At 43.2% G+C, this 26,612-nt stretch overlaps 1 protein-coding gene and 1 long non-coding RNA gene across 15 annotated transcripts; both read left to right on the top strand.

The window, feature by feature from the left end:
- The first annotated feature begins 2,707 nt into the window (after positions 1–2,707).
- Positions 2,708–13,271, top strand: LOC106566789 (uncharacterized). 12 transcript variants are annotated; one of them, XR_014380021.1, is made up of 9 exons: positions 2,708–4,574; positions 5,250–5,486; positions 5,627–9,379; positions 9,452–9,606; positions 9,895–9,947; positions 10,112–10,210; positions 10,328–10,459; positions 10,574–10,707; positions 12,443–13,271. It is a non-coding gene; the product is annotated as an uncharacterized LOC106566789 (long non-coding RNA). The 12 variants fall into 12 exon arrangements; XR_014380020.1 differs by having other exon boundaries at positions 5,900–5,984; positions 6,177–9,379; positions 9,452–10,210; XR_014380017.1 differs by having other exon boundaries at positions 9,895–10,210.
- A 697-nt stretch (positions 13,272–13,968) lies between these two features.
- On the top strand, positions 13,969–26,376 carry LOC106566786 (E3 ubiquitin-protein ligase ARIH2). 3 transcript variants are annotated; one of them, XM_045693091.2, is made up of 17 exons: positions 13,992–14,096; positions 14,549–14,591; positions 17,710–18,207; positions 18,592–18,659; positions 18,783–18,855; positions 19,083–19,224; positions 19,943–20,064; positions 20,401–20,510; positions 21,248–21,365; positions 22,495–22,545; positions 22,980–23,001; positions 23,161–23,312; positions 23,931–24,074; positions 24,305–24,373; positions 24,637–24,681; positions 25,589–25,705; positions 25,910–26,376. In XM_045693091.2, exons 3-17 carry the CDS (start codon positions 17,941–17,943, stop codon positions 25,979–25,981), a joined length of 1,572 nt encoding a protein of 523 aa, XP_045549047.1. In that variant the 5' UTR covers positions 13,992–14,096; positions 14,549–14,591; positions 17,710–17,940; the 3' UTR covers positions 25,982–26,376. The 3 variants fall into 3 exon arrangements, with proteins under 3 accessions (XP_013990650.1, XP_045549048.1, XP_045549047.1); XM_014135175.3 differs by lacking the exon at positions 14,549–14,591 and having other exon boundaries at positions 13,969–14,096; XM_045693092.2 differs by lacking the exons at positions 14,549–14,591; positions 24,637–24,681 and having other exon boundaries at positions 13,969–14,096.
- Positions 26,377–26,612: the final 236 nt, after the last annotated feature.

The following is a 26,612-nucleotide window of genomic DNA, read 5'->3' as shown; positions in this document are numbered from 1 at the left end:
AATGCACATTTTAGAGTGGTCTTTTATTGTCCCCAGTACAAGGTGCACCTGTGTAATGATCATGCTGTTTAATGAGCTTCTTGATATGCCACACCTGTCAGGTGGATATATTATCTTGGCAAAGGAGAAATGCTCACTAACAGGGATGGAAACAGATTTGTGTACAACATTTCAGAGAAATAAGCTTTTGTGTGTATGGAACATGTCTGGGATCTTTTATTTCAGTTCCTGAAACATGGGACCAACACTTCACATGTTGCATTTATATTTTTGTTCAGTATAGATGGTCATCCTACCAGAGGCTTTGATTCTCATTCCATGTCTATGAGGGCAGAATTATAATCCAGTCTTTTGATATGAGTGAGTCTGATCAGCTTCCATGAATAACAATTGCTGGCTGTTTAAAATGCCAACTGAACTGAATGTCCATGTTGGTCTTGTTTTATCAATCATTGCATATGAAATGCCTGTCTCCTAGACCCCTGTATCGATTTAGGAGATATGCATTTTTACATAATCTGTATGTCCATGATGTGCACTTATATCAGATCTCAACTATGCAGAGGCACAACATGATGGCAGTAAGTGACATCATTTGACATTTGCCCAAAATGGCCATAGTGAGCAAATGCATGAAGAAGCCTGTGTCTGGCTGCTGTCTTCAGCTTGCTTCTGGAGAATAAGCAAGCCCCCCCCCCCCCCCCCCCCCCCCCTTGAGCACAGATCAAGGAGCAGTGTTGCTTGGTGGAACAGGGGAGCAGGGAGACATAGGAATGCAGGAGCCTCAAGGAAAGGAGGGGGCAATTAATTCTACAACATCCCTCTAAGTGTTTTTCTCCCTGTAGACATTTTGGGTTTCTTTTGTTTCCACTTTCTCCTTCAGTCTCGAGCTACAGTTCTGTTGTTAAGACAACCAGAATGAATGGCTGGCGACTTGTTGGTTTGTAATTCCTGTCTGTCCTCATGGAAGGGCTAGTGTAACAGGGCACCACCACACATCCAAACACACAAACAAACGGGGTATTACAGATACACACACACCTCATCATGGACACACACACACACTCACACACACATATGCTCTGCAGCCTCTGACGTTCAATAGCTGACTGTCTCCGTCTGTCTCACTCTACTTTATTATATGTAGAATGAAAGTGCTTTTTGGCGGTATTTGAATGGGAGTGAAAATACCCTATTCAGCTTCTATGACCCTTTATTAACACGCGTCTCTAGAGCTGCACAAAGCCCCTCGAATGGAGGAGGTCTCGTGCTCAGGTATGATGTCCCCTTTCATTCCCCGTGCTCGCCACTCATTGGCTCCCCGGCGCTGGGGGGCTTTTGTTCTTCCCCTCCCCACTCCCTCTCTGTCTGAGCGAGTGAATGGAAATACGCACAGATGTGTTCAAACTTCTCCTGCGCTGTCGCGCAACGGCCAGGCTAGACTGTGTGGTGTCCTCTAACTGGTGGTTAAAAAGATGCGATAGCCTATCCACCTGCCGATGCCACTCTAGCCGGCGGTCTATTGCCGTGGTTCACCGGTGACCAGTCCAAGGGTAGTAGCTGTTCTCGAGGTGCAGACGGCAGCCGGGAAAGCAGCTGTCCTTTTCAGGAGGCGAGACCTTGAACCCCGGCGTCATGGGATGGATGATGCAGCTCAGTGAACCAACATTCCCTTCACTATCGTATCTCAACTCGTCTGCAGTCTAAAAATTACAGAGGCTGAAGGAGTTTATTTTTTAATTAAGGTTAGGGTAGGTAGCCTGTGCCGTTTATTACTAGGTTATATTGCACCTGCTTTCAACTGCTCGCTATGGTTATGGAAATCTCTACTGGTAGGATATTATTAATTTGTTCAGGGTGAATTTTCCATTTTTATTTAGCCTACCACTTAGGCCTATGTAGCGTTTACAAATCACATGTTGATCTATAAAAGGTGAACTGATGTGTGATTTTGTTGATCTAGAATAAAACATATATTTTGTCATTTGTTTCATAACAAGCATATGGCTGGGATCCAAGGACCACTGTCGATGTTTCTTGTTTTATGTAAAGACAAATATAATGATGATGCTTGGCATTATTTGATTTCATAGTCCTTGAGAGAGCTTAATTCTTGATCTGATTCAATGGTGAATATATGCCATTGCATTTTCTCTCGAGAAAGGAGGCTGAGGGCAACGGGGCCACCAGAGGCAGTCATAGACAACGAGAGTTAAAACAATTACTACTTTCACCTGCAAACGGCCAGACATCTCGGAGAACGCGTCAACTTACGACATGACAACAGGTGCCTCTTTGCGCACCGCGACGGACACAGAACTGGCATTGCGCATCGGGGTAGCAGTGAGAGAAGACACCGTTTCCTCTTACCTGGTGTGAAAACGGAAAAGGTTATACATGCTTGGGCTTTTGATTTAAAAATATAAAAAGGTGTTGAATGAAGGAGTGGGGGAAACTCACAGCCCGCTCCGAAGTGGATTCATCTACACCTGTACCTTCCCTTACCACTAGGTGAAGCGCGGCACCATACCTGCTACAGTAGTGTAGTTACTACACCACTCCTGTCTGTGTGTGTGTACAGTGTTTGTGTAGCTGTAGCCTGTGTGTAAGTTATGAGTATGGGCAGTTTATATTCTGCTCAGAGTGCCCACTGCACTGTATGGCTTTTTATTCCTATCTGACTGCGTTGAGGGTTCATATAGGGATGGAAGCCATGCAGTGCGCTGGGCTCATATCACGCTGGACCACAGAAGAGGACCACGGAAACAATCCCCCCAGTGCTCACCCCCCTCTCCCCTCAACTTCCTCTCCCCTCCCCATGATGATCTGTCTCCTACTGCATCAAGACTGTCTGGAAATGTGTCTCTTATCAGTTCACAGACAGCTCCCTGAAGTGACATAATAGCTTCAGGCTCCATCATCACCCAGATGTACATCCACAACAAGAAAACATTGTGTGTGTTTGTCCATGAGGAGGTGTGTGTACGTGTGTGTCTGTAATGTGCCACCTTGTCAAATACAGAGCTATATGTTTATACATCTCTCTCTGCACCTTGTTATGGTCTAATCTCACATGTTGATTTTGAAAGATGATTGTGGTTTGGCCAATATACAATCACAACAATATCAGTCACTGACAAGTAAAGTGAATAGATGACATGTCTTGTGACTAGACTCAAACATGTCATAGTGAGATATATAGAGTGATATTGAAGGGGTGAGAGGGTGGTGCATCTAGCTGTTTTATAGAACAAGTGTCAAGAGTGATGACATTTACCCCTTCCTGTGCCCTCACACACATATCGTTGGAGTCAACCAGTTTATCTCGCCTTTGGATTTTCCTGGTGCAGACCATAAATGCAAAAACCTTTCTGCCAGTTAGCACAATACTGCCACCCCCAGTAATGCACAGTGCACTGCATTTTACCCTTAGTTGTTCTTATCACAGAGTTCGTCAAATCACCACTACATATTACAATCGTGTGCACTGAGTGAATTTAACAAACAATATATCTACCTACACAAGTCTGGAACTTGTAGCCTACTAACCACTAGTACCCTAAGGCCTCTATGTGTAGGCTTATCGGTAGGTCTCCCAGACACACAGTATCTCCCCAAAAGAAACTCAGATCAGAACACAACCAAAAGTAATATATGGACTATTTTACAACTATTTTACCACTAATCTGAGTTTTGATGTGAAGGGCACTGCTGCCTGCAGGCCATCCCTGTTTCTTTCTCTAGGGAGTACTGATGGCACAACGGAAGTGGATGCGGATATGACGTTTTCTGAAACCCACCCACAACATTCGCCGCACATTGAGGGGATTTGATTAATTTGGACCGGGAACTCGTATAGGCGTGTTTTGCACCGGGTATTTGGTATTTAATTAGGATCCCCATTAGCTGTTGCAAAAGCAGCAGCTACTCTTCCTGAGGTCCACACAAAACATAATATAGAATGACATAATACAGAACATAATTTAGACCGGGTAAAAGTTGATTGCATTCGTTTTGGAACCTGGCTGCCTCCCGGGCGTGAGCCAGGTGCAGGTTAACGTTTATTGCCATGATTCGTGTCCTGTAGGCACCACTGAGCGATTTCCCATTCGATAGGCCAGCTGAAAAGTAAAAATGGCTATATTGTTAGAATGAATGCATTTAATTTTTTTTTTTTTTAAAGGTTGGTTTTTGGTCGCAGTTTAAGGTTAGGGTTAGGCTTTAGGGTTATCAGTGTGGTTAAGGTTACACGTAACGGGACATAGACCGGTGTGCTGCGGCTCGGTATAATCGAATCAGCCCACTGTATTATGAAATGCTCGGAAAAGTAGTGAAAATAATCACGGTTTCTCGCACGAATTCCACAACCACATGTGCATGGGAAACGCAGTCATTCGTGAGTCTGTAATACTGTAAAAGCCAGCCATTATTATGAGCCGTCCTCCCCTCAGCAGCCTCCGTTGCCATTGCCAAGCGGAAAGAATCTACAGACACACCATTGAAGACCGATACAAAGAAGCTGAAGCAGGTTGCAAAGTACATAGCTGGCGGACCAAGAGCCCAAAAAGACCAAGGTATTGGTACATTTAGCCAACTAGTTACAACACTCGGCTAGCTAGTTAACACTGATGAAATACTGATAGGAAACATCCATGGAAAAATCTGCTCTGTATCTTGCCATTTAGCCAAGTTAGGCTACATCGTGACACTGACAACATGACATATCAAATGTTTGGCAGCCAGTTACATGTAAAATGCTGTCTTATAATGTTGCAATTGCATCTCTCTGAGTCTGACTGCATGACTTCAATAACTCCTGCTTCAAATGTGTCACTGATGCGTTTTAATGGACCAGCATCTGTCAGATACATGTTTCCACAGATTGTATGCAGGTGCATAGTTTTGTATGGTCACCATTGTGGATAAACAATCTGTCTGTAAACATGGCTGCATATAGAAACGTGTTTTACAATTGATCTGAATTTATTTTTTGTTAATTCTGTGCAGAATTAAATTGCAATAGTTATTTACCACACAACTTTCATATAACAGTAGCCATATTCATGACCTGTCCTCCTTCCTCAGATGTTTTATAGGGGTTTAAACAGAGATTTTAGGCTAGGCAGCCATTATGTTGAGAAACTAAGGTTTTGTCTACTTTATGGTGTGGCACAAAAACAAATCAGTGGACTAGTGAAAGTCTTTCTCTCACTCTCATCTTACAATGACCCATCTCTCCACCCCCTCAGAGAATGGAAACGGAGAAAGTTCAGAGAAGGGCCAAGCCCAAAACTACAGTAGGGGACAACCAACACCAGTAAATACTTCCACAAGGCTCCAGTGAAAGAGGAGCCTACTGACATGACTCCTGAGAGTGATATCATCCCTCCTTTTATAAGAACTAGGATATACATGTATACAGTAAAGCCTGGGGGAAAAGAAGAAGAGGATGATGAGGACAGTGTGGAGGATGAAGAATGTGGAAGGTGAGAAAGGAATGAACACTAGTTTTGCTTGTACAATGTTTGTTTACATCATATGTAGATTAGTGTTCTCTGTATGTAGGCCTATGATGGCTCCTGTGTGTGTGTGTGTGTGGGCGTGTGATATTGTTGTCTGTCCTCAGAGCTGGCTGAGCCCTTAGGTCCGGTGGAGCCGGTAGAGCCCTGCCCCCATAGCCTGTGGAGATAGAGACCCTAGACATCATCCGCAAAAAGCAGAAAAGTTGAGAGATGGTGGAAGATACAGTCTGTGTATTTGTATGTACTCCTTTGGAAAATCAAGTGCTCCACCCTAGATAATACTATCAGAGACTAGGATAATTGGTCATTTTTCCAAGATGGAAATATGAATCAATCAATCACCATGACAACTCTAGTGGTAAACCACATGACTCCAGGGAGAAGAGGAAGGCAGAGTTTGAGACCTACCTGCGACACATGATGAACCGCTTCAACAAAGATGTGGTGGAGGACACACCCAAGGTGAGCACACCCACACACACACACACACACACAAGGCCATGTGGAGGTCCTTACATCACGTTATCTCACAGATTGTCATGCTACGTTCACCTGATAACAGAATGACTGTCGTCCATTTTCCTCCCTAACATATTCTTTTCTCATCTGAACACTATATTCTTACGATACCGATTAGTAACATCTTTCCCATAGGTCCACTTCGTGTCTTTTAGCCAATGGGATGTTCCGGAATCAGTTGTGTATTGAACCAGACCTGCTGGCTATCACCCTGTCTCTGCTGCCCACCCACTTTACCATGGTGGCCAAGGAACGCATTGACACTAACTACCCCTCTGGCCTGCTCAACTGGCAAGAAGGGCCTTCAATTTGTGTGTGTGTGACTTTAACTGTGTGGAAACCTTTTTCTCTGCTTATTCCTGAACTATGTTTACCCTTAACCAGACTCATTTAATCATACCTGGCTATGTTGTTAAGTCTGTGTTGTTCTTTGTAATTTATCCTGTTTGATGTCATCTTTCTCTCCAGGTTTGGGGAAATGTTCATGCTGAACCCAGATCTTCCCTGTGAGGAGAGGCTGGGACCACAGGCCGTGCTGGAGAGGAGGCTGGGCAGCCTCACTGCTAAAGCGAACCAGGAAATGACACTTGAGTGACATGTATCCTGCACACTGAAGGCACCTTGCAGAAACGTTTGTGCGTGTTCGTCTGTTGCATATTCTTTTTTTCACTGCGAATGGAGTATGTTTGTGAGGGAGGACCATATTATTTTTAACAACTTGGGCTCTTATGGTATGACTTGTTCTCTCTAGACATAAATCGGGCCCAACTTGGTTTGGTTTGATGGGACTCAACTGAAGCCTGTTTCCTTTGTCTTACCTGCATGATGTAACTTTGACCTCTGACCCTTGCGCTTGTGTCTGTTTCCTCCAGCTGTTTCTGTAGGTGCTTAGGTTGCAGCTCTTGTCGACTGCTGCTCTCTCTGCCGCCCCTGTCACTGAAGCCTACCCATCAGCCAAGAGTACAGCCTAACTGAAGGCTTTTTGGTCGTTCTTCGAAATGAGTGCATTTTGCATCCCTTTGATATTTTTAAGTAGAAATTGTGCACCAATATTGGATTTCAAAAGCCTTTTATATTACATGAAGTGCCCTTTAATATAGACCACGTGGAGTATTCAACAAATCAGATTTTTTTACATGAATAAAGACTTGCTAAAGTGCCAAAATCCCGCATTTTGATGTGTCCCTCCGTGCACCCTCGTGAATCTAGGAAGATTTTAACCCACTTAATCCCAACATTTCTCTAAATTGTTACCATTATTGTAAAGCCATAGTTATTTTGTTGCTTTGACAGTCATTTCTCAAGATTAATATTTATTTAAACTGATTAGTGATTAATTTACATCTGTCCCTCATTTTAAGGTCAACCCTGTTATGTGAACTGAACTCTCATTTTAATGTGGTGAAGTGATTTCTTTTAAAATATTTTTTAAACATCTAATAGTCATACCATAGTGTAAAAGCACACAACAAACTTCCATTCCCTGTGTTCTACTCGTTAAATGTTTTAACCATTCAATTTTTTGGGTGAAACTTACTTTCAATTTCCCCTCCCTGTTGCACACAACAAACTTCCATTCCCCCTGTCTCAATGGGATTTATGTCTGTTTTAAGATTAAATAGTCAACCTGTTAATTTATTTGGTACTTACTTTATCCTATCCTAGGTATTCCTTAAAGAGGTGGGGTTTCGGGTGTCTCCGGAAGGTGGTGATTGACTCCGCTGTCCTGGCGTCGTGAGGGAGCTTGTTCCACCATTGGGGTGCCAGAGCAGCGAACAGTTTTGACTGGGCTGAGCGGGAACTGTGCTTCCTCAGAGGTGGATGAACGCAGTGCCCTTGTTTGGGTGTAGGGCCTGATCAGAGCCTGAAGGTATGGAGGTGCCGTTCCCTTCACAGCTCCGTAGGCAATCACCATGGTCTTGTAGCGGATGCGAGCTTCAACTGGAAGCCAGTGGAGAGAGCGGAGGAGCGGGGTGACGTGAGAGAACTTGGGAAGGTTGAACACCAGACGGGCTGCGGCGTTCTGGATGAGTTGTAGGGGTTTAATGGCACAGGCAGGGAGCCCAGCCAACAGCGAGTTGCAGTGATCCAGACGGGAGATGACAAGTGCCTGGCTTAGGACCTGCGCCGCTTCCTGTGTGAGGCAGGGTCGTACTCTGCGAATGTTGCAGAGCATGAACCTACAGGATCGGGTCACCGCCTTGATGTTAGTGGAGAACGACAGGGTGTTGTCCAGGATCACGCCAAGGTTCTTAGCACTCTGGGAGGAGGACACAAGGGAGTTGTCAACCGTGATGGCGAGATCATGGAACGGGCAGTCCTTCCCCGGGAGGAAGAGCAGCTCCGTCTTGCCGAGGTTCAGCTTGAGGTGGTGATCCGTCATCCACACTGATACTTAATAGGCACATACTATAGATTCTTTTTAATTTAACCTCTTGAGATGGGAAAACATTTATTTATGAAGTTGAATATGTGCTCTTAATGATAAAATTAGGTGGAATCAAAAGTTACTACTCAAAGGGCACCCAATTTGTGGAACAACCCTTTTATTTGTTAGTGTGCTTGTGTTCATTGCGGTTGTATGTATACCCTTGTTATAGTTCACAGGCTCTGTGTGTGTCCTTATCTGATCCAAATCTCTTCCTCATAGCAAGGCAGCCTCAGGTAGCCTGCCTGGAAAGAGTCCCTTGCAGAATAAACCTCCCAAAGAGATCCCCTCAGAGCCCAAGGTCTCCCCAGGGACCAAGAGACCTTAGGGGGGAAGCCAAAAAAGAAAGAGTCAGGGGAGACTGAGACAGCTTTGTCAGTGGGACAGAAACCCAATAACTCCCAAGTGCCGCAGCATAGCCTTGAAGGTGAGTTAGAAAGAGAGCAGTGAAAGGGAGGGACCCAGTGACGGGGAGGAGTTACAGCTGACCAATGAGGAGGACAGCGAGGCATCTGAGGAGCCAAAGCCATCAGGGCCAAGAAATAGGAGGCAAGAGTTCAGCACCACAGAGAAGAAGTAGTGGAGGCAAGAAGAAAGTGAAGAGGATGAGGATTGGGAGGGAGATGGGGGAGAAGGGGATGAAGCCGGCCAGGAGGAAAGTGGGGAAGGGTGAAGATGAGTGGTTGAAGGTCTACCTGGAGAAGATTGTGTGTGGGTGGGGCAGCCGCCGCTGTTCTCCAAGCAGGCCACCTAGCCCATGACCTACGTGGTAGCCGTGGACGGAAACAGTCACATGAAGGATCTGGGCAGCAAGTACGACCCCACCTGAATGACCTTCACCAAAAAGTGCCAGGTGGACGAGGAGTGGTGGGAAGTGACGAATCTGAGAGAGACATCCAGGAGGAAACAGGTGAGAATGAGACGCACATCTACACACTTTAATTTATACAGCTTGTCATATACACTCCTCTCTCTGCTCTAGCTCCAGGGGAAGTTGCTGGACAAGCCGTTACCCACATCAATAGCAGAGTTAAAAAACCATCCCCTGTACGCCCTGAAGAGACTACTGAGATATGAAGCTCTTTAACCCCCCCAGCAGCAATCCTGGGGTACTCCAGGGGAGAGCCTGTACTCCAGGTAAGCGGCACACATAACAGGGATTTTTTCATAACTGATTTTGAATATAAAGAATTAGATAGAGGGCTGTTTAAAATGATAAAGTTGTTTCAAAGCAGAGTTAATGGAAATGTTGTTCTTTTTTTGGAGGTAATGTAAATGTATTATTGTGGTGTTCATAGAGATTGTGTTTGGTATCCAAAACAAATGTATATTTTTTTGGATTGTGAAAAGTAATGAGAAATACAGTTGTACTTATTTGCATCTGGGTTATCCACCGGGACTGTATTCACGCACTACACTCCAAAGACACATTGCTGAAGGAGGCACGCACCTTCCGTCTAGGAGAGAAGCCCTACAAGGTGAGCAGGGTCGTATTCATTAGGGCACACCGTAGCAAAACCCTCACTCACTCACTCACTCACTCATACTCATATATACACACACACACACACACACACACACACACACACACACACACACACACACACAGATGGTGATAGGTTGTTCGAATCGCTCTCGGAAGGCCAGGATGACATCAGAGCAGAAGGACAAAGATGACCTGCCTCTGCTTGGTAAATGGCAGACAGCGGAGTACCAGCCACCAGTAGCTGTAGATGGAAGGGTATGATTACTCTAATAAAACTGTGTGTATATTACAGTGTATTAACCATTGAGTTAGGTGTATGTTTGTTTTCTCCAGGTGCCTTGTAATGACTTTGGCAATGTGTTCCTGTTCAAGCCCTGCACGTTGCCAGTAGGCTGTGCCCATCTTCAACTGCCAAACCTCAAGAGTGGCTAAGAAGCTGGACATGGACTGTGCCTCTGCTGTCGCTGGCTTTGACTTCCACCATGGTGGCTACTTTCATGCTGTGTATGTTTTTCCTTGTCTGTGTGACTGTATGTGCATATGTATGGTTGTGGAATTGTTTGTTTCTGACATGTATGCTGATGTTACATAGTATGTTTCTGTGTGTTTATTTTCTAGAACGGATGGCTACATTGTGTGTGTGTGTGTGTGTGTGTGTGTGTGTGTGTGTGTGTGTGTGTGTGTGTGTGGAGGAGCATGAGGAGATCCTGAGAGCAGCTTGGGTGGAGGACCAAGAGATATAGTAGAAAGAGGTGAGTTATAGTGTGTCTGAATGTGTTTGTGAAAACACAATTAGCTCAAAGCTCACCTTTTTTAACCGCCACTTGTATTGTACAGTTGTATTTAATTAAACGCATATTTTATGCAATTAATCCTCTTTATGGAGGTGTCGTGACGTTGTATTAGTTAAAGTGACGACTGTTGCTCATCGAATGATTAACGGTTTATAATTGCGTGATTAAATGAATCAAGCAATTATTAACTCATTAACCTGGGGCACCATGGGAAAATTAGTTTTATTGAGTTTCTATTTCCCAAATTAATTCAAAGAATATCAGAATATCGATTTCACAACAGTCGCTAATTAATCTATTTCCTCTAGTCTCATTTCAACGTCGCATAATCCGGGAATCTGCACGGACCCGGTCCCACCAATGACTTCGTACCACACCAATCTTAGTTGATTATTTATTTACTAGCAAGCTAAAATTATGATGACAGATACACAGTATAGCTATTGATTAGGACTTAGTATAACGGGCCAACACACTGTGGCGCGTGTTACCCAAAATGGGGATTTAAAAGAGAGAGAAACAAAGAAAGTACACGAGAGAAATTTACATTTGGGTTCATTTGTCAGCCATGCTTATTTAAACCTAGCCTTGCCCCGAACTGCAGCTCTTATGGGTCAGAATATAATGATGTAATTACGTGTGGGAGGTCTCAAAGGGGAAGCTCTGCGGGGGTCGTTTAGGCTTCTCAACGACGCACTTCTCCGGCGCAACTCTCTGGTTGTCCTCACGATGTCAGTGTCCTTCTTGGCTTAGTGGTCTGATTTCTCCCCCTTTCTCTGATAGTGTCGTCTGAGGACAGACAGCTCTGTAGCTCAGAGCTCACAGCGTAGGAATGAAACAGCGTAGATACCACGATTCGATGAAGAGTGGAGGCTAGGTGGTTCGACTTGAATTCACCCGCTTAGACACAGCTACTCATTCGTAGCTTGGGTAGAAAAATATTTATTTGTCTTCAACCTTGTGTTGCGTTTTGGGGTTCGTTGACCATTCAGACCTTGGCTGCAGCCTGGGGTCACTTTAGTCTGATATGTTAATTCTTCAGTCTCCTGTCTTATACCCTCGGGTCAGAAGTGGGCGTAACCGCCTTTAGGGCAATTCTCTGGGCGTACCAAGTTAAGGGACAAGGCCTAGATTTTACTCAAATCCAATTTTAGACAACTAACTTCACATCTCATCTTTACCAAAACATTCTCTTTGATTTGGATATTTCCCACACAACGTACAATGTATAAACATCAGGCATATACTGGGAAAACTCTGAAAGGTACAATGTTTTCATAATAACGTAATCTGTTAACCTTTAATAATAAAACAAAAATTACATACATTTTCATATTCCATCTATCGTTATGACCACCATTGTGGCTGACGGAAACCATTGTTCCAAAGTCCCTTTATTGCATGTTTAATGTTCTGAGGCCAGTTCTCCATAGTGAGGACAAAGGAATTTCTCTGTGGCCTAAGACTATCATGGGTGTAAGGGGTCATAAAACCCCCACATCTTCAGACCCCTAGATCTCTCCTCCTCTGTTGGGGGTTGAGAGATACTCTGTATGATTGTGGTCTCCTGTAACCTGACCTGATCAGGACAGTCATGACAGAGGTGCCTTTTTTAAACATGTAGTACAGACAATGTTTGTTATGTTAGTGCTGCTCATATTTTGTTCACATGTATCTTGTGTGTGTTTTCCAGAAGCAGGAAAAGAGAGCCATGTCTAACTGGACTCTGCTGGTGAAGGCCCTGCTGATCAGGGAGACACTCCAGCGGTGCTATGGGAAGAAAGGCCCAACAGCCAGGGGAGGACTGGACCAACTGAAGAGCCAGAATGGGGACAGGGTCTGTCGTCTGAAGAGGAGGGGGACGAGGAGGGTGGGCAGAACACAGCTGCTGCCACACTGGCACAGACCTGGCCCCAGGACAGTGGCACAGGGGGCCCAAACGGGAGAAAAGGGTCCCATTTGAGAAAGTATGTGTTCATGTTTCCAGAGCGGATCAGAGCCAATATTCACAAAGTGTTTCAGTGCTGATCTTTAATCTGTTTTTCCTTCTAGATCATAATGAATAAGATTACATGGACAGGGAGGACCAGATCCTAAATCAGCACTCCTACTTTAAGACACTTTATGAATACGGGCCCAGAAGTAGGTCAGACAGACAGGTGTCATAACAACATTAGTGTTCCATGATGCTCGGTTCTCGGTTCCTGATGTCTTACAGGAGATGTAGGTCATTGTAATCCCTGTGGACCAAGGCCTACAAAGCAGCCTGGCACAAACTCAGACCTGTACTGCTGCAGGTGGTGTAACCTCAATGTAAACTGATTTCCTTCAACCCCCCCCTCATTACACTTCTATCTTTCTAGAGAGAGAAAAAGAAGCTGCTGGTGTGTGTATGTTTGTACGGGCACGTAAATGGGGGAGCTCAGTTGTTTGTCTCTACTCTATATTGGTAGAAATAATGTTTCTGTATCAAAAATATTTTTCAAAGATTATTTTATGAAAATAAAAAATGTCACACAGTATTGTTGTTATTTTACAACTGATGGAGTATTAAAAGAATGGAAATGAAAAGCAAATATTTTGGGACACATTAGTTTGACCCAAATGGAAGCGTTGCCTCAAGTTATTAAGTTGCCCACAAGATCAATTTCATTATCATCTGAGCTCAGACATTTATTTTGTGAAATCATGTTCTGTGTTATAGCAACAGTATGTTTTATCCTTGTTAAAATGATAATTGGAGCCAATCATAGATTGAGAGTCAGAGACAAGGATTACACAGGCGGTCAGGGCTTCCCATCATGAGCCAAGGACTGCCACTGAGTCACACAGCCAAGAATGCACACTCAGTTTTACAAAGACATCAGAGCTTGGAATATATTCCCAGCCACCCAGAGAAAATAGTGGAAGAGTGTTGTTGATTTCTGACAGAAGTTTTTTAAACCAGACTGATCTCATATGATAGTGTGTTCCACATGTAGGCTATTTTACATTGCATTACTTTTGTTCGTGCAGTCTGGCCATAGACAGTTCTTAAAATGTCTTAATGGACTGCTCCTACTTGTTGCTAAATGTATTGGTATTAAAAGATGTGGAAATTATTTAAATATAGATTAATTTTTAAATTCACCAGAAACTAATGTCAGACAGTCTATTTATATTTGGGTCCGGTCTTGAAAAACAGAACGTCCAATGGTTGTCATAACTGGTGACACGGAAGTGGCGTAAATTGTGAATATTCGTGTACTTCCTGTCTTCTGCTTAACTGGGGGTGCTGATTAAGAATTGGTTGTTTTGTAAAGCCAGGTTTGGCTTCAATTGCAAGGCGACCCAACGCAGTCCGCAAGGTAAGTATAGACAGCAGTACTTGGTGGGAAGGTATATGCTAACGATAAAGCGGAGTAGTTTGTTAACGAGCCCCAGATGGCCTTGTTTATATGCCGATCTCCGGCCTAGAGTGTGAGAGGCGGTTGCGAAGGGGTTCCAGCGACTCGCTAGCTTACTAGCTAGCTATCAGCTGTGGATAATTCCAGGGTGGAACAATGGCACAGCTGTTTTTCTACCTCGCCTAGGTCTAACATATCGTATTTGATGGATTATTAATATATTGAGTTGGAAAACTGATTTTGTGTTAACCCCCAGTGTATTGCTATATTGTTATCTAACGTTAATATGTAGCACCCAAAGTGAGGGAGAGTTGAAAAAACCTAATATAATCTTTAAAATCAATTGGATACGGAACAATTAAAGAAATAAGGCTTGCATTTAGAATATAATCCCTAATTAAATATTCCAACAGATTGGTGGTCTAGAGATCTTACTCAAATGCAACGGTGATGTGGGTAAGATCCCTATTAAGCTTTCTAACTAAGTACTTCTAACTTGGAACCAACTTTTCCCCACATAGATATACAGTACAAGTCAAAAGTTTGGACACATTTTACTCATTCCAGAGTTTCTTTATTTTTACTATTTTCTACATTGTACAATAGTAGTGAAGACCTCAAACTATGAAATTACACATGTGGAATCATGTAGTAACCCAAAAAGTGTTAAACAAATCATTATATTTTAGGTTCTTCAAAGTAGCCACCCTTTGCCTTGACAGCTTTGCACACTCTTGGCATTCTCTCAACCAGCTTCACCTGGAATGCTTTTCCAACAGTCTTCAAGGAGTTCCCCCATATGCTGAGTACTTGTTGGCTGCTTTTCCTTCACTCTGCAGTCCAAACCATCTCAATTTGGTAGAGGTCGGGTGATCTCATTCAGCTGGGTGAGAGAATGCCAAGAGTGTGCAAAGCTGTCAAGGCAAAGGGTGGCTACTTTGAAGAATCTCAATTATAAAATATATTTAGATTTGTATAACACTTTTTTGGTTACTACATGATTCCATATGTGTTATTTCAGAGTTTGAATGTCTTCTATTATTTTACAATGTAGAAAATAGTAACAGTAAAGAAACCCTTGACTGAGTAGGTGTGTCCAAACTTTTGATTGGTACTGTACTTTCTGGAATAATAAAGACATAAAATACAAAAATAAGTGTTTCCAGAACTGGTTTGACAACAGCGTTATATGGGTTAAACAATTGTTGAATAATGATGGACAACTATATGATTATCCAGAATTCATGAGAATGTTATATTCTTTTAGGAGAATATAACAGTACTCCAAGTGCAACTGTTGAGGATTTTGTAGCCTCAATTCAGTTAGAAAGAATTGGCATTTTAAACTATAAATGTAATAATATGTATGTATGAAAACTCTAAGATGTTACTTGTATGGCAGCCCCCCGCACCTCTCTGATTCAGAGGGGTTGGGTTAAATGCGGAAGACACATTTCTGTGGTATGCATTCAGTTGTACAACTGACTAGGTATCCCCCTTTCCCTTATTCCTTCTGCTAGAATATACTGGAATGCAGCCCTAGGACAAGTGAACTGGGACAGTCTCGTTGTTGTCTGGCAAATATTGTATATCTAATAAGGTGAAAGAAGTATCATTCAAACTCATTCATAGAATCTACCCTGTAAAGACCTTTATAAGACCGTCTGCTAAATGACGTAAACGTAAATACACAGATTTAAAATAGCTATTGATAACACATGTGTATTTTGTTGTTCTGACCCAGAGACTCTTGACCATTTATTTTGGGACTGTTCTTATGTCAAAAGATATTGGAGTGAGTTAGAAGATTTTAAAATAAACTACTATTAATGTTAATTTGAAAGACTCTGATATTATGTTTTATTTTGTTCCAAATGATATGGACCCTGATTTAACTTTCATTTTTTTATTTATTTTTCATGGAAAAATTAAGTGGGTAGAGAACAAACCCCTTTTCATATCGTTTAACATAATTTCAAAATAATGTTTCAATTATATCAGTAATTGATATAATCTACACTCCCCTAGTTCCATTTAGTTGAAAGTTAGGTATTTGGACCCATATTCCTAGAACGCAATGACTACATCAAGCTTGTGACTACACACTTGTTGGATGCGTTTAGGTTGTTTAACATTATGTTGTGCCCAATAGAAATGAATGGTAGATCATGGAGGCATCCACCTTAATGTAGAAGTGTTCAGAAACAAGTTATATTTTTATGTGCAATAAGGGACTCCAAAGTGACACTACATTATTTAACATTCTTTTCTATTGGGCACAACATAATCCAAAACGCAACCGAACAAACTGCAAATCCATTCAACAAGTTGGTAGAAGAGTCACAAGCATGATTTTTAGTCATTGCATGCTAGGGATATGGGACCAAATACTAAACTTTTGACTAAATGTAGTGAATTTGTTCAAATTCCTATGACGCCTTAAAATCTGGGGGGGACTATTTACATGAAAGTGCATTCATTTCTAAACGGTAAAAGATCTGTTTGAAAATACCCTCAAATAAAAGGCGACATTCTGTACTGTCGCCTCATCTAAAACATTTGATATTAAATCCAAAATCTGTAGTATAGAGCCAAATGAAGTTTAGGAAGTGTATGTAAAGTTACGAATGTCACCCTGCATAAGTGTCTATTTATAGCATGGAGGGAATGCGAACAAGCGTCTGGAACTGACCTGGGGCCAGGTCGATTTTGCAAGTCACATATTACAACTCCTGGCTGAACTCCTGGCTGCCCACTGTGGTGATCTTATGGCTTCATGTTATTGCCGCATACGTGCATCACAACCTGTAGGACAGGATCAGATATCTGAGAGAAACCTACAATCACAACACCGCCAACTACATCAAGGTGCTTTTGAGATTGTAAGTCATTAATTAGTTGGCTAAATAATCTTGTTTTTGGTTATTATGGCTAGCTGGACTCTGTCACACACCTGCTCCTGTCTACTTTCCTACCAACTTGTCTGTACTGTAAAACATTGTCATGTAGCTAATCTTTTAAACTGCTGCATTAAGCTGCTACTCATGCTTTGTATCCCACACGTGTTTACTTACCGTTTGTCTAATGTACAGTACAACTAAAAGAAAGTCCTAGGGGTAATGGAAGATCTGAAGAGTAAATCTGAAGCTTTGGTTGGAGAGAAGCTTTACCGGATCGCTACTCAGTGAATCACACAAGTGGCTGGGTATTAGAGCAGACTGCTCTGTCTTGTGCAGAGAGAGAACTTGACTGGAGTACAAGTTACATTGATCTAAGTACAGAATATTTAGATGAATGAACACCATGCCTGGCAAGCCATCTCTCCTCCCTGACCCAGTTCTTCTAGATCATAGAACTGGATTTCCTTATAAATCTCTTTAAAGTAACACTCAACCATTATCAGTTTTTTTGCAACAGCTAACCCATTATCCTTTTTCCCCTTTCATCCCTCCCTCCCTCCCTCCCTCCCTCCCTCCCTCCCTCCCTCCCTCCCTCCCTCCCTCCCTCCCTCCCTCCCTCCCTCCCTCCCTCCCTCCCTCCCTCCCTCCCTCCCTCCCTCCCTCCTTTTCTACAGTTCTTTGTGTCCTCTCAGACCATCCACCTCGCGGTTCCTCATGAAAGACGGGGAGTGTAACTTCTTCTGCTTCTTCCGTTGCTGCTGAGTGGTGTCGGGCTAGTCTGTGGAACCGTGTTCTCTGGGAGCTGTAGTTCCCCCGGAGGCGCTGACGGCCGGAGAGCTGTCAGTCAGTCCCAGAGAGAGAGAGAGAGAGAGAGAGAGAGAGAGAGAGAGAGGCTCTGCCGGGGAATGTCTGTGGACATGAACAGCCAGGCCTCTGACAGCAATGAGGATGACTTCGGGATCAACTCGGAGGAGGAGGACGAGGATGACGACGGGGGTGACGATGAGGAGCAGGGGGACATAGTGGACTACTACGACGGCGTGGCCGGAGACATGGAGCAGCAGGGGGCCGACTCGTTTGACCCAGAGGAGTACCAGTTCACCTGCCTCACCTACAGTGAGATCCAGAAGGTGCTCTGTAAGGAGGTCAACAGTATCGCCGCCATCCTGAAGGTTGGTGTTGGCCTGGTCTGTGGGGTAGTTGTTACCATTAACCACAGATCTAGGATCAGATTAACATTCCCTCAATCGTAACCGTAACAATTAGAGGTGTGAAAATATCTGACCCTAGGTTAGTGGCCATGCATGATTAATTCGCATCAGAACGGGTGTGCTTCAGCCCAAATTAAATGGGGGAACTGAAAAATCTGACCATATCAGTGGCAGGGTCACATGATATCTAGGTATATGAGTTCCTTGTCGTTTCGGTCTCAGTAATTATCAGTTTGAAGAAGTATGTAAATGAAAATGGTTGAAGATGAGGGTGTGCAGCCTGCTGGGAACAGCTGTGTTGATACGCTGCCTTCTCATGCTGCTCTCTCCCTCCTCTCTGGACAGGTTTTACCTGCTGTAGCCAAATTGGTCCTTGTGCATTTTCACTGGCAAGTGTCACAAATACTGGACAGGTAAACGCACACATGCATTGTAATACTCACTCACTTATATTTTCATACACATGCATAGCAAATATTCTGGTATACTGGTACTAATTCTATTTCTGATGCCCTCATTTTTATTTTGCCTTTCAGATACAAGTCCAACTCATCTCAGTTGCTGTCTGAGGCCCAGGTCCAGCCCAGCAGCACCTGCAGATCAGTTCCTGTAAGAACTAAGAGTGCTCTTTTGTCTTAGTGAGTGTGTCTGTAATGTATTTGGGTAAAGTTAAAGGTGGTATCTGGAAAGGCAAGGCGACTGAATGTTCCAGTAGTATAGGTGTTCTGAACTAAACACCAACTAAAAGGTCACTGACCAGATATGGCACTTGGGCCACTATTTGAGAATCACTGGTATGTAATATTGGTATGTTTTAATGTTTTGTGGGTCTCCAGACCCCTCAGTCCCTTCAGTGTGGGGTGTGTCTGCAGCTGGTTCGGAGGGATGCCCTGCTCGCGCTGCCCTGCCAGCACTCCTTCTGCAAAACATGTTGGGAGCAGCATTGCACTGTACTCGTCAAAGATGGGATGGGAGTGGGTAAGCAGCATTGCACTGTACTCGTCAAAGATGGGATGGGAGTGGGTAAGCAGCATTGCACTGTACTCGTCAAAGATGGGATGGGAGTGGGTAAGCAGCACTGCACTGTACTCGTCAAAGATGGGATGGGAGTGGGTAAGCAGCATTGCACTGTACTCGTCAAAGATGGGATGGGAGTGGGTAAGCAGCACTGCACTGTACTCGTCAAAGATGGGATGGGAGTGGGTAAGCTGCACTGCACTGTACTCGTCAAAGATGGGATGGGAGTGGGTAAGCTGCACTGCACTGTACTCGTCAAAGATGGGATGGGAGTGGGTAAGCAGCACTGCACTGTACTCGTCAAAGATGGGATGGGAGTGGGTAAGCTGCACTGCACTGTACTCGTCAAAGATGGGATGGGAGTGGGTAAACTGCACTGCTAGGGATGATACGACCTGTCAGTGTTAAGTCAGGAGCTGGTTCTTCCTTTGAAGGGAGTGATGTGATAGGCTTTGAAGAGGACCCCTGGTGGGATATTTATTTACCCGTATTTGATAGCCTTTATGTGCAATCAGATTCAGATGTATTTTTACCTATAGATGTTTTGGTAATAAATAAAAAAACGTTATGCATGTGTTTCTCCAGATCATATTTTTTTATGCTCTGTGTGTATGCATCATCTTCAAATGTTCAAATTACGTGTGTGTTTGTCTGTGTGTGTGTTTGTCTGTGTGTGCAGGTATCTCCTGTATGGCTCAGGATTGTTCCCTCCAAATGCCAGAGGACTTTGTGCTCCCGCTGCTGCCCAGTGAGGAGCTGAAGGACAAATATAGACGCTACCTCTTCAGGGACTATGTGGAGGTACAAGTCTTTGCGTGTCCCTCTGGTGGTCTGTCTGGCTGCTTGTTGGTGCTTCCCACTCTGTCTGTCTGCCCTCTTTCTGTTAGTCTCTCCCAGTCTGGCTTTCTCTCACTGCACCTTTTGTTCTTGGGACAGCAAACAGTGAACAACCACACTGTCCGCATACACTGCTTTAATCATTATTTTTTACAATCAAACTTTTCATTTCTGTCATTCAGCTAGTGTGTGCATGTTTATCAAGTGCTCTTTAGCTATTGAACATGTCTGTAACAGTGGGTAAGGCCCAGTCAGTCTCTAGGCAGTGCCGGTAAGACCCAGTCTCTCTCCCGCCTTCAGAGCCACTTCCAGCTGCAGCTGTGTCCAGGGGCAGACTGCCCCATCGTCATCCAAGTGCAGGAGCCACGGGCCCGCAGAGTACAGTGCATCCGCTGCAATGAGGTCTTCTGGTGAGACATGCACTGATGCACATACAGCTCTTACTTACAGATGCCTGCACATACAGCTCTTACTTACAGATGCCCGCACATACAGCTCTTACTTAGATGCCTGCACATACAGCTCTTACTTACAGATGCCCGCACATACAGCTCTTACTTAGATGCCTGCACATACAGCTCTTACTTACAGATGCCTGCACATACAGCTCTTACTTACAGATGCCCGCACATACAGCTCTTACTTACAGATGCCCGCACATGACAGCTCTTACTTACAGATGCCCGCACATACAGCTCTTACTTACAGATGCCCGCACATACAGCTCTTACTTACAGATGCCCGCACATACAGCTCTTACTTACAGATGCCCGCACATACAGCTCTTACTTACAGATGCCCGCACATACAGCTCTTACTTACAGATGCCCGCACATACAGCTCTTACTTACAGATGCCCGCACATACAGCTCTTACTTACAGATGCCCGCACATACAGCTCTTACTTACAGATGCCCGCACATACAGCTCTTACTTACAGATGCCCGCACATACAGCTCTTACTTACAGATGCCCGCACATACAGCTCTTACTTACAGATGCCCGCACATACAGCTCTTACTTACAGATGCCCGCACATACAGCTCTTACTTACAGATTAATGCACAAGGTGTCAAATAATATGCATCATGTCCGATGCATCCCTGCAGATGCCTTTTTTAATGTTTCTCTCTACACCTGCCCTCAGTTTCAAATGCCGGATCATGTACCACGCCCCAACAGACTGCCCAACCATCCGAAGGTGGCTAACCAAATGTGCAGATGATTCAGAGACTGCCAACTACATCAGTGCACACACTAAAGATGTAAGACTGCGCACACACACACACACAATTAAAGTACCGTAATTTCCGGACTATTGAGCGCACCTGAATATAAGCCGCACCCACTGAATTTAAAAAATGTATATTATTTTGAACATAAATAAGCTGCACATGTCTATAAGCCGCAGGTGCCTACCGGTACATTGAAACAAATGAACTTTACACAGGCTTTAACGAAACACGGCTTGTAACAAAAATAAATAGGCTTTAACGAAACACGGCTTGTAACAAAAATAAATAGGCTTTAACGAAACACGGCTTGTAACAAAAATAAATAGGCTTTAACGAAACACGGCTTGTAACAAAAATAAAAATGAGCAGTAAACAGTAGCCTACCAAGAAAGTCATTGCTCCAGACCAAGCTCCCGTGCAGCAGCTCTATTTCCTTTTCCAACAGCCAGATCAATCGCCTTCAACTTGAAAGCTGCATCATATGCATTTCTCTGTGTCTTTGCCATGATGAGGGTGACAAAATGACTACCGTAATCAGAATGATGGGAAGTTTGAGCGCGCTCGATTTAATCTAAACAGTAAACAAAAAAGTTGTTTGACCTTAACCCGTTCGGCAATTTCATTGGTCTAATGAAAGCTTCATGCCACCAAAAAACTGAGCACGTCACAGAATGTTTTATTTTTTTATTATTATGTTTTTATTTCAAAGCAGGAAAAATCCATATATTAGCCGCGTCATTGTTTAAGCCGCGAGGTTCAAAGCGTGGGGAAAAAAGTAGCGGCTTATAGTCCGGAAATTACGGTAATTGTGATTTTTCCAATATTTTCCTTTGCTTTTGTACATAATTATTTATTTATTTCACCTTTATTTAACCAGGTAGGCAAGTTGAGAACAAGTTCTCATTTACAACTGCGACCTGGCCAAGATAAAGCAAAGCAGTTCGACAACATACAACAACAGAGTTACACATGGAATAAAACAAACATACAGTCAATAATACAGTAGAAAAATAAGTCTATATACAATGTGAGCAAATGAGCTGAGATAAGGGAGGTAAAGGCAGTAAATAGGCCATGAAGTAAATACAATATAGCAAGTAAAACACTGGAATGGTAGATTTGTAGTAATGTATAATGTTTAATAGTATGTATTTTTCAGTGTCCTAAGTGCAATATCTGCATTGAGAAGAATGGAGGCTGCAATCACATGGTGAGTGAGGACGGAATCCAGCATTATCTCAAGGTTATGCCAACTATGGGCACATTGACATTTGTATTAGTGTTCTCTAAATCTCTGGCACTTTTAAAGGAATTTCAAACTATACATGTTCTTTATATTGTCTCTATTTAATCAGGCTTTAAATGAATCAGACAGCTAGCTAGACAACTGCAGGACAACCTCCATCTTATGAAATCAGAATTATTCAAATACAATTTGCCCAATTAGAATTCCCCTTAAGAGAGAGACTGCCTACTGCTTTCTTGCCGGGCTATAAGCTGAAGATTTCAGTAATGCTTTTGCTCCTGTCTTTATTCAGACCAGGCACTTTGAAATACTAATTGATTCTAAAGTCATTGAACGATATTCTCTGTAATGTTAGAGCTGCTATATGACTGATGTTGCGTTTCCTCTGTCTGTTTCAGCAATGCTCCAAGTGCAAACACGGTATGTATCCAATTATACGGCTACTTACAGCTTTACACCTAATTAGCTTTCCTACCGATCATCATTTGTCAGTTCAACTGACTGCAGCCATATGTAACCCATTTTGACATCCATATCATATTGTTTTTTTCACTAATGTCAGCATCACTGTGTGTGTAGACTTCTGCTGGATGTGTCTGGGGGACTGGAAGACCCATGGCAGTGAGTACTATGAGTGCAGTCGCTACAAGGAGAACCCAGACATCGTCAACCAGAGCCAGCAGGCACAGGCCAGAGAGGCCCTCAAGAAATACCTCTTCTACTTTGAGAGGGTGAGATGCATACACACAAACATGCTACTATCACTGACAGGAACATATGACAGTCAAACTTCTGCTCACACTATGAGTATTATGTGGAATTAAGTTAACCTTTCTGAAGTATCAAGCTGTTTTAATGTAAATAGATGACATTAACTACATCAAATAACTGTGTGTTGCCAGAGTAACCGTGTCAATCAGGTGGTTTGTTTAGTACTTGGCGCCACCGCCATCAGCACCTGTAATGTCAACCAGAGCCGAATAAAATATTATATTAATACATACTGTGCACTTTCAAGGGTAGTATATACATGCATGTTCCTCAGTCACACATACTTACACAGAAGTAGTCGTCACATTCTCTTGTACTTCTAGGTACTTTTAGATCATGGGAACTCAATCTCCCATACATGTGAAATACCTCTTATGTTAAAAACAAATCTGTGAATGTTACAAGCAACGACACCATGTCAAATGAACACTGAGATCCATCTCAGAATCACCCAGAACATGCTATAAGTATGTGACTTTCTTGAAGATATGTCTGTCGTGTTTTATTTTATTACATTTTGTCTGTCATGTTTTCTTACTGTTTCTCCAGACTGTGACCGTGTGTTTGTGTCTCTTTAGTGGGAGAACCACAATAAGAGTCTCCAGCTGGAGGCTCAGACGTACCAGCGGATCCAGGAGAAGATCCAAGAGCGGGTGATGAACAACCTGGGCACCTGGATAGACTGGCAGTACCTGCAGAACGCTGCCAAGCTGCTGGCCAAGGTACTACTGCCCCTGCCTGCCTCAGTCACACACAAAGGAAAAAACACACACATTAACACGGGAATGTATAGGGCTTTTCACACTACAAATTAGTATGTAATCGAGGCAGCACAGCTTGGTTCAGGTTGGCATTATGGTGTGAAAGGAGTATCTGTGTTCTTATTTGACCTACTACACTGTACTTAAACCAATAGCAAGTCATGCTTATCTCTTATCTGTTTGTCCCACAGTGTCGCTACACACTGCAGTATACTTACCCCTACGCCTACTACATGGAGTCTGGTCCTCGCAAAAAACTGGTGAGAATCCTGTCTTGTTCTGTGTGTGTCAGTAGTATAAGCTAACAAAGGCTTACTAAGCTATATTAAATATATCTAGTCAAATGCTAATTATCTATATTATAATACCGTATGCCACTTAACTGCGTTGGGGGATCTCCCCTTACAATTTAGCACTGATTTATAAGGGGGGGAAGCACGTCGTCCTGTTAAATGCTACTGGCCATTTTATATTCCGCTGTGTTTTGTATTTTTGTTTATTTTCCCGGTTTTTGTGTTTTCAGAATGTTCGTTGCTGTGGGAGATCGTGCTGTCACAATGCATATGATGTAGGCAATTGTAGGCCAATTTGGAAACTGTAGAATGACTACATTACCCATAATACTCATTTACTGACCATTCCAAATTACCATGGCAATTATGCTGCGTTCAGTTGCTAGTCGGGAACTAAGAAACTCATAAATTTGACTTGGAAGCTCGTTGTAGAAACAAACTGTTTCCCACTTAAGTACCAGAACCAACCAATAGGACACTCTATGCAAATAACTTGCATTCATTTAAACTCGGAGGTTCCAAGTTTCCGATAGAACGTGAATGCAGCATTATGCATCACAATAGTGAACCAAGGCATTTACATTTATTCATCACAATAGTATTTATATTGTGTAGGCCAGGCCAGTAACCTTTGCAACCAAATGATTTTACTGTGCCTGGCCGCATAGACTTATGGTCACACAAGGTGCCACCTGGGGATTCAAAAGTATTAAGTATTCTAATTATTTACATGGACACAATTGCTTTAAAAGAGGGGAGGGGAATTCCACTCACATTTTTAAAGCTTTTATTTAGAAAGATTATAAATGACAAGGGGATACAGAGGTAAAGAGGGGAGAAAATGAGGGTCAACTTGTCTCTGGCGAGGAGTCACATATGTGTTGAGAGTTACCACTCAGCCACGGCTCTGTACACCTACTTAAATTTGTAACCACATTTTCAGTATTGCACACACAGGATGACATTTAGCAGTGAGCAAAATAATAGCTTATTAGCAGCATGAATTTATGCTTTGCAGAGGGGTTATTGAGTGAACGATTCTGTGACGGTTGCAGTCCACAAAGATGAAATTGAATTGATCAGATCCATAAATGAACTGGCAGGGTGCCACTAGTTGCTGATGTTACTTATGACATATCAAACATGCTGTCTGAAATGAAAGTGTTTTTCTATCCTATTCAGTTTGAGTACCAGCAGGCCCAGCTTGAGGCAGAGATTGAGAACCTGTCTTGGAAGGTGGAGCGAGCAGACAGCTATGAGAGAGGGAGTGAGGGGGAGCTGAGCGCCAATGACCGAGGGGTAAGAAAGAGGGGGGTTTGGGAGGTTTGTGGGGATATAGAGGTTTCCAGATTGGGACTTGCATTGGCTGGGAGCACAGGGGAGTTGAGAGGTCTTGGGAAATCGGAAGGACCCAAAAAATGTTGCAGCGTATTAGTTTATTAGACCATTGTGTAAAGAATTGAACTCCTTCATCAGTCATTCATGACCCTCTGTTCCTCTCAGGATCTGGAAAATCAGATGCACATTGCTGAGCAGAGGAGACGCACGCTGCTGAAGGATTTTCACGACACCTGAAGTCTCCATCCTACTGCAAAGCACCAACAGTCCCTCCCTCATTAAGTGCTCTGTTTGTCTGCTACAGGGTCTCAGAATGGCACGGTCCCCCCCCCCCCCCCCCCCCATTTAGATCTGTCAACAACACCACATTCATACACACTACACCATGAAATGAGAAAGCATGCGCATGCTCGCGCGCGTACACAAACACTCTTCAGAAAATAAAACAAATTCTTAATTTGCCTCCCACGCGGTCCCACCATCCTATTGTTCTTCTCACATTGTTCACCTTTTTCTGGAAATGGCTGTTGATAGTTAGATTGTTTAAGGAACAGAAAATAATAAAAAAAAATGCTGTAATTTTCAACGGTTGTACATTAATACAGAAATAGTTACTGAGTTTTTAAAACAGATTTTGTTTCTTGTGTATTAATTATCACACCAATGCCTGTAAGAGTTTGCAAGAGAGCAGAAACACACTGGCACCCAGGCTAGGTTCACCAGCAGTGGTGCGGTTGACTGCAAACTTTTGCTGATAACCCTTACTCTTAGAGAATCTGATCTTCAGGACTCATTTTGCTCAGATTACAGATCACATACTCAACACTTCAGATGTGTTAAGTTCTGACACCCTCTGACCTTCCAACAC

The sequence above is a fragment of the Salmo salar genome, chromosome 13 (assembly GCF_965601325.2).
Source record: "Salmo salar chromosome 13, fSalSal1, whole genome shotgun sequence".
NCBI classification, from domain to species: Eukaryota; Metazoa; Chordata; class Actinopteri; order Salmoniformes; family Salmonidae; genus Salmo; species Salmo salar.
Note: the sequence above shows the minus strand (reverse complement) of the source record. Positions and strands in the feature narration are given on the sequence as shown.

What these genes read in the sequence shown, in the direction of transcription:
- LOC106566786 (XM_014135175.3), top strand. Translation starts at nt 17,941, where the DNA reads ATGTCTGTGGACATGAACAGCCAGGCCTCTGACAGCAATGAGGATGAC. An exon ending in CTGGTCCTCGCAAAAAACTG is followed by an intron (nt 24,374 to 24,636) that starts GTGAGAATCCTG and finishes TTGTGTTTTCAG; the next exon opens with AATGTTCGTTGCTGTGGGAG. An exon ending in GCTGTCACAATGCATATGAT is followed by an intron (nt 24,682 to 25,588) that starts GTAGGCAATTGT and finishes TATCCTATTCAG; the next exon opens with TTTGAGTACCAGCAGGCCCA.